At 50.4% G+C, this 13,320-nt stretch overlaps 1 protein-coding gene across 1 annotated transcript; it reads right to left on the bottom strand.

The window, feature by feature from the left end:
- Positions 1-419: 419 nt before the first annotated feature.
- Itpka (inositol-trisphosphate 3-kinase A) lies at positions 420-8,694 on the bottom strand. Its single transcript, XM_026392687.2, has 7 exons — positions 8,200-8,694; positions 2,074-2,170; positions 1,766-1,982; positions 1,426-1,630; positions 1,072-1,173; positions 735-806; positions 420-632 (listed from the first exon to the last, which is right to left on the bottom strand). The coding sequence occupies exons 1-7, from the start codon at positions 8,683-8,685 to the stop codon at positions 429-431; spliced, it is 1,383 nt and encodes a 460-aa protein (XP_026248472.1). The 5' UTR covers positions 8,686-8,694; the 3' UTR covers positions 420-428.
- Positions 8,695-13,320: the final 4,626 nt, after the last annotated feature.

Here is a 13,320-nt window from a genome sequence, read left to right as displayed (position 1 = left end):
CAGAGGAGGGAGTGGATGAGGCCTGAGTCACAAAACTGAGTCTTTGAGTTTTATTAGGAAGAGGAGTCCATTGTAGTGTGGGAAGTTAGACCAATAGGTCTAGACCTGTGAAATAAAATTTTTTACCTGGCCCCTCTGGAGAGGTACAAAGCTGCCTCAGAAGAGCTGGGCTGATGAAGGAGCCCATGGTTCCCCTCCCCTCCTATAAAATTAGTGTCATTAAGCTCTGGGAACACTGGGGCTCAGTGGAGGCCAATTCTGGGTGTTGGCAGTGCATTCCCTTAGTGGTTGGCACCTGGCCCTGCAGGACTGAATGAACTGCCCGCCCAGCGGTATTCCTGTCTCTTGCCGGCATGCACAGTGGGGATGCAGCTGCAGGTCCACATCTGTCTGACTGTTGGCCCAAGTGTTGGGACAAAGGGTTGGCTTCATCTCTCAGCAAGACTGGCCAGGATGGTAATGAGATTGTCCAGCCCCAGCAAATAGCCGTCCTCACGGTTGCCCTCCTCCCAGGGCCGCCGGTGGTCCAGGATCTGGCCATCGGGAAGGGGTGTGGTCTTGCCAAAGTCGATGAGCCACACGCCGGCTCGATGGCAATGATCATGCACAAACAGGAGCGAGCTGCCAATCACCTGCCAAGCCCCAACAGTCAGGCCTTTTCCTGAAGAAGTCCCACAACTCTTTTCCCACTCTAACCACCATAGACCCAGCACCTGAGCACACTAGCCTCTTACCTCATGCCTCCTAAAGAACTCAGAGACCTCCAGGGTATCTCGGATCTGCTGCAGACGGTTCAGATACATCCTCTGGAGAGGGTAGAGTAGGCAAATTAATTTTACAAGCTAAGGAAGTCCTGCTAACATTAGGAGCCATGATGCATTTTCAGCTTGGCAAATATGGTTGTGAGACTCCCCTGCATGGCTCGGGTGGGAAGGAAATACAGCAATTACAACAATTAAATAAATGCTACCAGGGGAAGTCACATAGGCAAAGGCACTAGAACAGGTGACCAGGAGGCACCCTTGGTTTCAGATGCTTCAACATATCAGGATTCTGGGATCAGGTTCTCACCAGCACTTCTGCATCGCCTTGTACAAACTCCTCAAAGACGCGAGTCACTTGTTCTCGGCTTCGTGTAGTCTTGAAGTCGGTGCTGCAGGAGCCATCTGCTTTCTGAAGGAGGTGGGCAGGGAGTGTCAGGGGCCCTGACCCGCATGGGGTGGCGGGAAGAGAATCATGCCAGGGCAGCAATACCTCCCAGGACATTAACTTCTAGGGACAGTGAGACCCGCCGCCAGAGGGCGTCGCTCGGTGCTGCTGGTGGAGTGTTCAAAAAAGGGGGAAGAACACCGGCCCGGCCGAAAGGGGCTGGGATGAAACAAGGGCCCAGACGTTGAGGTGCAAAGCAAAGTGGGCCTGGCCCACCTTGATGCCCTCGATACGGAAGCCAAGCGTGGTACTGGAACTGATGCCTTCCCGCCACTGCATGTAGCGAGGCTTAGTGACAGCCCGTTGTGCGTGCTCCTCCTCAGTGGGTGCTGCAGGATCCACCGCCAGCATCTTCTTGTACATGTCCTTCCGAAGTTTGGGCCGCTCTCTGGCCTTGGTCAGTTCCTCTTCCAGGTATGTCCTGCGGGAGCACAGACAGGAAACAGGATGTGAGGTGCGGGCACCAGGACCCCAATCTAGTACTTGCCTTGGGAACTGAATTGAGCGATTGTCCTAGCCCACGTTGGTTCCTCTTGGCCCAGCAGGGCATGCAAACCTGACACCCATCTTGCAGTCAAGCACGCAGGGTCCGTCGAAGCCATCAAGCAGGTCCTGCAATTGCAAGTAGCTTTCGCCGTCGCGCTCCACAACGCCATGGAAGGCGGGCACACAGCCACGCAGCGCATCAGCCATCAGCCGCGCCAGGCAATAGCGCTCAGGCTCCGAGCTGCGCTTCAGGATCAGTCCACTCGTGCCGGCAGCCTTGAAACTCCCTGCAGAGGGGCACCAGTTAGTGCCACTCAGTCCCTTCCAGTCTCAGTAACCCTCCCCACGCACTGGTCCCCGGCAGTGATTCTCACTTACCTGTGTGTCCCGCCAGCTGCACCCAGGCATAGCGCTTCTTGAAAGGGCTCATGACTGGCAGATTCACCATGGTCCGGATCTTTTGCCAGTGGCTTTTCTGAAAGCAACACGGGCCCAGTCTGCAAACTGGTGTCTCAGTAATGCATAAATGTTTTCCACTGGAATAGGGCCTTGTCCTGACCCCAACACAGTGGAAGCAGCTGGAGTCACACAATTTCATTTACTCATCCATTCATTCAGGGAGTTTATTGTGGGGCAATGTGGTGGGCACTGAGGCAGACATAGAGAACCTGATTTCAGTTTCTCCAATAAGCTGAAAAGAGCCCTGGACCTAATGTCAGAAAGCTCAAGTTTATGCCTCAGCTCTACCACTCAGAAGTTACTTTGGGTGGGTTACTAAATTGCACTATCAAGGTTTTTCAACTTTTGTGAGCATGGGAACAACCTGATGACCACCCTTGTTATAGATTTGAGGCTCTAATGAGTCTACTGCAGGGAAACTCTGAGTAGGTCTGGGATGTAGCCAAAAATTTGCATTTCTATCAATGCTTCAGAAGATTCTAGGGCCTGAGAAACAAGCCTTTGTGCGTCAGTCTTTTCATCTATAAATTGGAGAAATAACTACATTTTCTGGGTTGTTGGGAGTAGTAAATGAATCTTGGGTGTGATAGGCGCTCAGCTCCCTGGGGCATCTCATTCCGTGGTGTGAAGCAGAAGATAGACAAATCTGGATCACCAATTAATTCACTAGGGACCTCAGTTCCTTTCATTTAGGGAACAAACAGAATCAACCTTTTGGGGTCTAGGGCATGGATGCCAGCCTGCCAGGGCCTGAGAAAGTTTTGCATCTCCTCAAGACTCTCAGTTGTCCCTGGATTCCATGCATTCCTCGCTTGTTGGTGAAGCCCAAGTCACCCTTGGTTCTGATCTGAACCCAGAAATCTAAGCCTGAAAATAGGAAGCAAAGCTGAATACCTGTCAGACAAAACTGACTGAGAGAAGTAGATTTGGGGGGATGTACCCCTTGCGTTATGAACATTGCTTAGGCCTTCATCCAATCCTGAAAGCAGACAACTGGGACCTTTCTGTTTCTTACCTGGGACTCAGTAGTCCTATGTCTGCTCTCTGAAGTGCACAGGTTTGCTTATCTGTGTCTATTGCCTTCTCACAGGGATGCCTGCCATTTAAAGGAGTTACACGTGTATGTTCCCAACCCAGTCCTATGCCAAGAGGAAATTCTAAGAGGGAAAAGGAGAACAAAGGAGGTGGCCTAAGTAGTGAAAGGCTGCTAATCATAAAGCCTTTCACATGGGGAGTTGGTGACAAAGCCCTGGGTGGGGAGTGAACAGTGGGTTCCAGTTCTGACTTTGTCACTTTTTAGCTGAGTGAAGCCACACAAGTTATATGTATAGGTCTGTGTTCTCTGGGTTGACATAGTGACTGCCCTAACATGAGCTCCCATTTACTAACTGCTGACTGCTTGCCAGGCACTTTCTCATCTTCCCTTAGTGTTGCTCTCGCTTTCCTACTAAAGTCCCTACATGGCGCAGTAGGGCGTAATCACATGTCCAATCCCTGGGGAACTGGGGGTGTAGCCAGAAGCAGCCCACTAGAAGCATGACATCTCTTTCAAAACTCCCTTTTAAAATCTTTAAATACATACAAGGCTTGCATTTTCCTGCATAATAAATCCAAGTTTTATTATAAAACTCCCCACCTCCAAATCCTTAAGTAAAATTCCAGGAAGATTATTTATGTACCATATATATTCAGCAGCATTGTCTCAGACCCCCTTCTCTCACATTCCATTTGGGAATCTTGATGATGATAATCCCCAGGCACAGCAAATGCATGAGTTGATATTATTAGTCCCGTTTTGCAGAAGAAAGTCAACGCTTATAGGAGTTAATTTTGTGTGTGTGTGCTGCTGGGGATTGAACCTAGGGCCTTGGGGATACTAGACAAGTGCTTTACCACTAAGCTATATCACCAGCTTTAAGAGAACTTAGCATCCCCTTATTCCTTGGCCCTAACTCCCCATTTTTGGTTGAAGCTGTCTACTTGTCCACCTCCCTCCCCTGATCCAGTTTCTCCAGAAGGTTTCAAAGTTCATGCTATGTCCTATCTCCCTTTATGGAGTCAAAATGGGGGTACCACATGAGAGAGAGAGATTTGTACAAGGTAAAATGATTTGCAGCTTTAAGGAGCTAGGAGGGTTTTGATCTCTGAGGGAACACTGAGATTAGCCTGGGGACTTCTCCCTACTGGCTAGACACCTTTGCTTTCATGTAAAGTCATGGTTTTAACAGTGGGAACTTCAGGCAGTTTTAGGGGCCTGTCAGCAAAATTTGGGGAATAGTAGGACCAGAGTGAATTTAGCAATAGCATAACAACTAGTTCTATAGCTACCCTAGTAAAAGGGGAAAGCAGCTTGGGTTAGTTCTCCAAAGCCTTCTTGGATACATTCATTTGTGAATGTATTATACTTCATGGGGGACTTATCTCCCTAAGATAGAAGATGGCAGTTACCTCCCTAAGATAGAAGATTCCTTCTGGGGTCATGTGGAAGGAAGCATTGAGGGGTCTGGAAGGTGGAAGGTAGGCCTGGGTGAAGAGGGTTTGATATGGTATACTTCAACTTGGTTCATGTGTGATAACAGCACCAAATTGCTCCCAAGTTGAGGTGAAATAAACCATTACCTACTCTTCTACCCTGGTTTTGTGAGTCTCACATGAGCCAAGAGCAGCAGTCACTATGACTGGTTCTAGCTATGTAGGAAACAAAGGGCTTCCATACCCATTATTTCAGGTGAACCCTCCTGAGGTTTCTTTGACAGGATTTATCTCCCTTGCCAGTAACAGATATGGTCAAGCGTGGAAAGAGTTGATGCAAATATCATGAACCCCAACTGGCTACCATCTTCTATCTTAGGGAGATAACTCCCCCATGAAGCATAATACATTCACAAATGAATGCATCCAAGAAGGCTTTGGAGAATCATTCTTCAGTGGGTGGTTAGGTTGGTAAGTGGGTGGGAATTTTGGCTCATGAACAAAGGCAGGGAAGATATTTTTGAACAGGTAAGACTTTCATTGTATGGGCATCAGAAAGCAGATTTTTAATGTTACAGAGTGAAATCTAGCTGCCAAGGAGGCCAAAACCCCATCCTTTGGCCCAGCCTTTCCTCCATGGAGATGCCCTTGGAAACCTACACACAGCCAGAAACTACCTGGGTATCTGGGGGCAATAATCAGAGGAGCTGACTGTGTGAGACACTCCTTGATGAAGTCATAAGAGGCCCCCTGGTAATCCCCACTGCTAGGGCTGAACAAGGAATATGTGCTACTGGGCTGAGCTTAGCTGGATACTAGCACCAGACCCTCTCTAATCTAAACTCTATTTGGAAGCCTTGAAGACACTTGTTCCTCATATCACCCCAGACTCTCAGCCTATCTCCTACCAAAACAGATCATTTGCTGTCTTCACTTTTGTTCTGGGCTCCAGTCAGTCATACAGCTCTCTGCCAGCCCAACACCCTCCCCATGTTCCAATTGTCCTATCAAACTAGCACTCCCTGTGGTAGTGGTAGGGAGAGCAATCAGTTTAAATTTATAGAATGATTTGCACTAAGGTATAAATTGACCCACGACTTCACCTTCCCATGGGCATTTGCTTTTTAAAAAAGAAGTCTGTTAACCTAAATTCTACTCTATAATTAGTGGAAAGTGATGTGTGGGGGTTCTCAGTCCAGAAGGGGACAGCATCCAGGTCTCCTTACCTAGCCTGGAGCACCGAGAGAAGAAAAACAGATGAACAAGAGCCAAGCACCCTCTGTTCTGCTAGAACTACCCCTCACAATTGTTTGAGGAGGCAGGAGTAAGAATATCATGACAACTACCCTTGGGGAAAGGCCTCCAACTACTCTTCTTGGCATGTCTGGGTTTCACTGACCCTGACTCTTCCCTCTACCAGAGGAAAGGCCATCAAAGAAAGAGAGGCTGCCCATTTCCAAATATCCTGTTCTAGACAGGCTTTACAGGATGTTTGGAGGTCTAGAGGAAGGTTGCATGCACCAGAATAAAGCAGGCAGAATCTCCCCTGACCTTGGTCGGCTCAGGCTACAATGTAAGGGGCTGGCCATCTGAGAGTCCTAGAGTGGGGCCACAGTATCCTTTCCTTAGGTGCATCCTTCACAGTCAGCCTGAGGGTTCCGCTTCCTGCCAGGGGAAGCCCTAAAAGTGGCCTGGGCGGGCGTGCTGTGCAGACTGCGGACCCGCGGTGTGAGGCAAAGTCCGTTCAGGGCCCTTCCACGCGGACGCAGGCAACCTCTGTCAACAGCCCCTGGCTTATCTGCTCTGTGGTGGCTGTTTGCCTTCAGGGAGGCCCCGCCGGGCTGGGGGTTGGGAAGGCCTGGAAGACGCAGCCTTGGAACTAGAAGGGCCCTCAACGGCCATCTGCAACAGCTCCTGGCGTCGGGAGAAGCAGAGACACGGGGTGGGAGAGGTCGACCTGAGGTTGGTCTTCCGAGGCTGCCTACAAACTGCATGCAGGCTTGGGCTGTGGTACCTCTTCCAGGCAATACTGCCGCCACCCCCCCACCCCCAGCCGCAGCTTGGCTGGATCCCATGGGCGGAAGAGGCTAATGGGGTGTGCCTTGCGCCCCCACTGGTGGCGCCCTTTCTCCTTGAGTCCGCCTCTCAGGTGTCAGAGATTTGAGCGGGGGAGTAGCCTACCTACTGCTCAGGTTGAGGAAGGGTGGGAGGGGTCCGTCGTTCTTCTATATTCCACTGTCTTGGAAACACATAGGCCAGTGTTGGCTCAGGATCCATGGGGGTAAGCTTACCCGCCGAGGAAGAAGGATGCGACAGGCTCGTGACTGAGCCCCCGCGCCTACACCTGACAGCGGAGGGGTGTTCCTTCTGTGATTTGTGTGTGTGTGTGTGTGTGTGTGTGTGTGTGTGTGTCTTACAAACCCCACCGCTCTCTGGGTATTGTAAATCTCCGAGGTTCTCTGAGTCACGGAACCATTGAAAGTTGCTATATGGTCGGTCTCCCCCACCTCGTCCAATCCGAGTGTGTAGCGGAGCTCCGGTCCAAAAGGACCAGGCCGTGTCCCAGCACTCTTCCTGCAGCATCCAGGCAACCCCAGCGTGCGTCCGCGGCTTTCACCCCTAGTCTTCAGGACCCGGTGTTTTGGACAGGCTTGGAGACACTGGGGCGCCCCTCGCTTCTGCCTCAGATACTTGCGTAATGTGGATCTAGAACAATTCCACACTGACTGCGTGCAGTTAAAGAATTTGGTCTTGGTCAAAACCAGGGCGACAAGGCAGCTATCCCAGGAGGCACACATCCCTAAAGGAGCAGACACCAGGAATGACTTCACCGCACTCTGGCCTGTTATCCCAGGGTCTAATTTGGTTCCAGAATATCCAGACTATCCAGAGGCAGTGACTACAGATACTGCTCTTGTCTCCTTTCAGCCTCAGTTTACCTTCTCCTGTGCCACGTGCAGGAGCTGTAAACCGAAGACATTGGGGTGCGCACCAGGTGGGCTGCATTCCGCTCCTTGCCAGAGCTCCAGCCCTGCGCATTCCTTTCCTGCGTCCACGCCTCGTGCGGGCGCCGGGAGCAGACGGCAGCGGCTCCGGAGCAGAGCCTGGAGCGCCGTTCCACTCCCACTCAGGAGAGGGAAACCGTGGCAACGGCGGGGGTGGGGCCGCGGCACCGAGAGGGGGCGGGGAGAGAGGGAAGCGTTCATTTGTCCCCCTAATTCCGAGGGTTCAGGAGGTAAGACTAAGGCTCCTTTGATCCCCCAGAGCTACCTCTCTGCCACCAAGGTATGAGCCCTCACCTCGCCCGTTCTCCACGGCAGGTCGCGTACTCCTCATCCCACTTAGACGCCCCAGGGCCCGGCTGGGACCAGTCTGCGGAGTGGAGGTGAAAACTACCGAGGCGAGAGGTCCGCCTGGCTCCTCCCTCCGGCCCCCATGTTCCTCCTTAATAGTGTGAATTGGACCCTCAACCCAGGAACCGTGGGACAGAAGTTGGTCGTACAAGAGCTCAAAGCTGAGTCCCCAAAGCGCAGCCCGGGTGCCCGGCTCTGGCCCCGCCCCCGCGGCCCGTACCTGAACCACCTCCTCGCCTGTTTCCAGCTGCACGTTGCCGCGGCTCCGGCTCTCGCTGTCGCTCAGCAGGTCGTCCTCCGAGTCCTCAAGCAGCGACGAGGAGCCGGTGGAGGAAAGTGACGAGGTGGAAAGGCGCCGTGGCTGTTGCAGGTGCGAGCCCACTGCCGGGAGCCAGTCACCCTCCGGCTCCGGCGGTCCAGGGCTGGCAGGGGGTAGGTCCGGTTCCTCGGCTGTCACTGTCAGCTGCGGGATCACCGGGGCTGGGGGAGCCCGCGGAAGCCCGTTTGGAACCTGTCCCCCACGCCGCTTGGCCCCACGGGCCCGGGGTTCCCCGGCAGCGGCGGCGGCAGCAACCGCGGCGCAGCGCGCCTCGAAGAGCAGGCGCAGCTCTCCGACACTCCGGCGCGGGGCCCGCTCCAGCCCGGGACTGCAGGACCCGGCGCTCCCCGATCGCGCCATGCCCGTCGGGCCTCCGGGAAGGGTCATTTCCCGGCACTGGAGCAGCAACTGAGCCCACCAGCCCGCGGCGCGGCGGGGACTGAAGACGCTCAGCGCCTCCGGCTGGAGACTGCCCCGGGGCGGAGCCTGAGCCGCTCCAGTTTGGGCCCCGCCTCGGCCGCGCCCCCCCGCCCACTCCTTTCACTTTCAGAGAAAGCGCGGGCCTCCCTGGACCCTTGCGTGGCTGGGAAAGCTTTGGGTTACCCCTCCTGGTAGCAGGGAATCCCTAACACTGTCGGCACAAAACTCGGGCGTGCCCCAGGCGGCCTCTCGACCCGCCCTCGAGGTGGCGGGAGGGGCCGCTCCACTTCTGGGCCTTACTGTCTTTCTCGGATTTGGAACTGGGAAAAATTCCTCCAGTCGACTCCGAGGACCCTGACCCCACCAGGAAGGAACTGCTCCAGCTCTCACCCAGTTCCTCTGACTCCTTTCCTTATTCATCCAAGGCAAAGTTTTCCAAGTCTCTGAGGCTTTTCTCCAGCCAGGGCCCTAAGCACAGAGTTCAAGGCCATCAGCTTCCCAAAGAATCCCCACCCCAGGGCGTAAGCCCAGTTCGAGACTCTGTCACGGGGTCCAATTGAGGCTGCTCTCCAACCCCCATCCTATGAAGCTCCCCACTTCCTGGCGGGCAGAGGACAAGGTCGGGAGGCGGAGCCTGGATTTCTCCAAGTGTCCCAGTCTAGTCCTGGGCTTCATTCCCTCCCTACACACACACACCCTCTGGCAGTGCAGAACCCTTCCTCCTCCTCCTCCTCCTCCTCCTCCTCCCCCTCCCCTTCTCCCTCTCCCTTTGGAGCTCTGGGGCTTGGTGTCTACTGTGTGACTTTAAGCAAGTCATTTCACCTCTGCTGATTCTCCTTTGCATGGTTACTGTCCACTTTACAAAGTTACTATGAGAATAAAATAAGATTAAATGTAGGCTAAAAATGTGGGCTGAAAATATATAGCTCACCAGTAATTTGCCTAGCATACACAAGGCCCTGGATTCAATCCCCAGCACTGAAAACAACAGCAGCAGCAGCAACAATAAAATAGGTATGAAATCTAAAACGAGATGCTTTTTAGTGTGGTGCTAGATGGAATTTTAGGCAGTTGTTCAACACTTGAGTTCATTTCCTCACTTTTAATTGTAGGAAAACCTCACTGACCTGAGTTGGGGCTGGACTACTTGGAAGAGAGTGCTGATACTGAAATTTCAGACATTGCAAAGCACGAATTAGTGTCATTAGTGCTGTTTAGGTCTTTGGCTTCCTTACATGTTGGTGGTCAACTTAACTGAACTGCAAGGCTGCTTTGAGATGCCAGTATTTTCTGCTTTTCCCCAAATGCCTGAGGATCCCCCATCAGGCACCTATAGCCCTGGATTGTTGAGGTCCTGAGGAGAGGCAATTCCTAGAAGGATTGCCTCCAAGGCTTACTAAAGCCACAGGAGGATTTGCCTTCCTGGTTTTTTTTTTTTTTTTTTTTTTTTTGTACTGGTTATTGAACCCAGAGGTGCTTTACCACTGAGCCACATCTCAAGTTCCTTTTTGTTTTTTATTTTGAGACAGGGTTCCACTAAGTCGCTGAGAGTCTCGCTAAATTGCCAAGGCTGGTCTTCAATTTGCTATCCTCCTATCTCAGGCTCCTAACCCATTGGGATTACAAGTGTGCACCACCGCTTGCCTTCTCTTTTCTGTCTTCAGCCAGGACTCAAAATGGTTCAAGAATAGGGAAAAGGAGGGTTCAGAGGGAGAATGGGAAACTTCAGCAAAGAAGAAAGAAGATGCTGGGGAACTGAAAAATGAAGCAAAATGTTGGGAAAAAAGATGTGGGAAAAAAGAGTGGGAAGGAGAAATGGAATGAAGGAATGAGAGAAAAAAAAGGAAATACAGATATTTGAAATCTGTGAAAATCACATGGATAGCTTCTCTGGGACACGGAGGTCTGAAGGAGCCTGGGTATGTATTCAAGGGATATACTCAATAGCTTGAAGGCCTGGAAACACCCATATTCTAACCCTCACTTCTCTCCTTCCTCAGGAACTATGCTACTCTGTAGCAGGAGGTGGGAAGGAGCAGAGGGTGGGCTGGGGGGGCAAACCCAGGACCTGCCAGAGTTGGCAAGGGAGGAAGAAAAACGAGGAGAGGAAACATGTACTACATACCTATGGACCAGGCCATGTATGGGTAACGCTGGAGGTAAAAGTAGGAGGGGTTCTGGGTCTCTGACCCAACTGCTAAGAGAAAACACAGGGGCACAATTCCTTTTCTTCTTGTATTAGGCACTTGCCCAAGTCTTAGGTCTACTACACTAAAAACCCCCAAATTACTCTTTTTTACTTGTTAAAAATTATAAATATTGTCCTTTAAAAGACAATATCAAGCCGGTGCAGTAGCACACACCTGTAATTCCAACAGGAGGCTGAGGCAGGAGGATTGCGAGTTCAAAACCAGCCTCAGCAAAAGTAAGGGACCCAAAAAAGAGAGAGACACTCTCTATAAATAAAATACAAAATAGGGCTGAGAATTTGGCTCGGTGGTTGAATGCTCCTGGGTTCAATTCCCAGTACAAAAAAAAAAAAAAAAAAAAATATATATATATATATATATATATATATATACACACACACACACATATCAATAAAGTAAAAAAGGTTAATCCACAGAATGTGAGAAAATATGTCCAAATCATACATTTGATAAAGAATTGAGACCCGGGCGCTGGGGATATAGCTCAGTTGGTAGAGTGCTTGCCTTGCATGCACACTGCCCTGGGGTTCAATCCCCAGTACCATAAAAAAAAAAAAAAAAAAGAATTGAGACCCATAATGTATAGAGTACTCTTAAAATCAACAACAAAACAACTTGATTAAGAAATGGGAAAATTTTTTCTTTTTTTTAATCCAAAAATCACTCTTTGCTGTGCCTGCCCCGATGTCCCTCACTGGACAGACTGAGAAACAGGTAAACTGAGAATTAATCCGGTAGATTTTTAGAGCAGAAATCAGCCTTAGACGCATGTGTCCTCACATTATAGAATATAACAAAGGTGAAGTGATACAGTCAGGAATGTTAGGGTGCTTGCGCAAAGCCAAAGCTCCTTGGTGGAAAAGTCAGTATTTTCTTATAAGGACCCCCTGACTTTCATTCCTGTGCTATGCTATTTTTTGTCTTAGTTTGGTACTGGGACTCAGTGGTATTTTACCCCTGAGATACATCCCCAGCCCTTGTTTTATCTTTTATTTTGAGACAGGGTCTCACTAAATTGCCCAGGCTGGCCTGGAACTTTCAACACTGCCTTAGCCTCTGGAGTAGCTAAGATTACAAGTGTACACGACCATAGCCAGCTACTATCCCCATTTAAAATATATATATTGTAGTTGTAGATGGACAGCATGCCTTTATTTTGTTTATTTTTATGTGGTGCTGAGGATCAAACCCTGTGCCTCACATGTTGGAGGCCAGCAGTCTGCCACTTCCCTACTTCACCCACTTTGATGCTGAATAGAAGGGATGTGGAGAAAATCAGACTGATTCAATAGATAGGTAGAGGCAATGGCTAGCATTGAAAAAAAAAAAATAAGAGCAGGGGTGGGGTGAGCTGGGGCATAAGAGAATGTGTCAAAATTTTGGTGCTTATCAGTTGGTGCTTATCAGTTGGCTGTTTTTAAATAGGTCATGAGAATTACTGTCTTCACAGGCCAGCTCCATGACTGACCTGTCTTCTGGTGGCATCTCAGTTGGGAGATCTCCTTCACCTTAGAGGTTTGCTTTTTCAGATGCCTGAGTCCTCACTCCTCTCTCTGGTGGCTTCAGGATTCCCAGGTCCTAAGGGCTGCATTCCTCCTGGAGAGAAAAAAACCCTAGGGCATGAAAGCTGGGAAAGAGGAGGTCCTGGGAAATGAGACTACAATGTGAGAAGTTTTGGGGTGGGGGTCTTCCTAATATATCTCTGCTCTACCTCTACCCCATTCCCAGGGCAACACCAGTGGTTCCAGGGTCAGGAGCAAAACCACTACTCACCACATCCTGCCAGGCAAATCACCAGTTTCTGCTTCCTAAGACTGAAAATGGGTCTCTCACCTGGAGAGAGAAAGGGAGACACAGCCTCTGACCTGTGCTGTGGAATGGAGGAGGCATCTGTTGCTTTGAGACTTGAATACTTTTCTCTAAGGGAGCAGAACTCTGTGGTGAAGAAGAGTAGAGGGGTTGGACTGTCATGATAGTCTGAATCAGGGGATACAGGGTCTCATTGTAGTAACAACCAGTCATGCTCTGTGGGACTTGGTATCTTTCCAAGAAACTTTCTGAACCCAAGATTCCAATATTCTATGGTTATACTTGTGATTCATGCATTTATTCACAGCAAACAAACTTCCATTGAGAAGCTGCTGTGAACCAGATATTGTGCTAGGTGCATAAGATATAGAAATAAATAAACCCTTACTGGGAGTGATGACTTTTTTTTTTATTATTCTTTAAGAGAGAGAGGGGAAGAGAGAGAGAGAGAGAGAGAGAGAGAGAGAGAGAGAGAGAGAGAGAGAGAGAGAGAGAATTTTTTAATATTTATCTTTCAGTTCTCGGCGGATACAACATCTTTGCTTGTATGTGGTGCTGAGGATCGAACCCGGGCGGCACGCAT

This window comes from Urocitellus parryii, chromosome 6 (assembly GCF_045843805.1).
Source record: "Urocitellus parryii isolate mUroPar1 chromosome 6, mUroPar1.hap1, whole genome shotgun sequence".
In the NCBI taxonomy this organism is placed as follows: domain Eukaryota; kingdom Metazoa; phylum Chordata; class Mammalia; order Rodentia; family Sciuridae; genus Urocitellus; species Urocitellus parryii.
Note: the sequence above shows the minus strand (reverse complement) of the source record. Positions and strands in the feature narration are given on the sequence as shown.

Coding starts and splice junctions, on each gene's coding strand:
- Itpka (XM_026392687.2), bottom strand. CDS start 8,685: ATGACCCTTCCCGGAGGCCCGACGGGCATGGCGCGATCGGGGAGCGCC. Junction 1,174..1,425: donor TCCGTATCGAGGGCATCAAG/GTGGGCCAGGCC, acceptor CACCTCCTTCAG/AAAGCAGATGGCTCCTGCAG. Junction 633..734: donor AGTTCTTTAGGAGGCATGAG/GTAAGAGGCTAG, acceptor GGGGCTTGGCAG/GTGATTGGCAGCTCGCTCCT.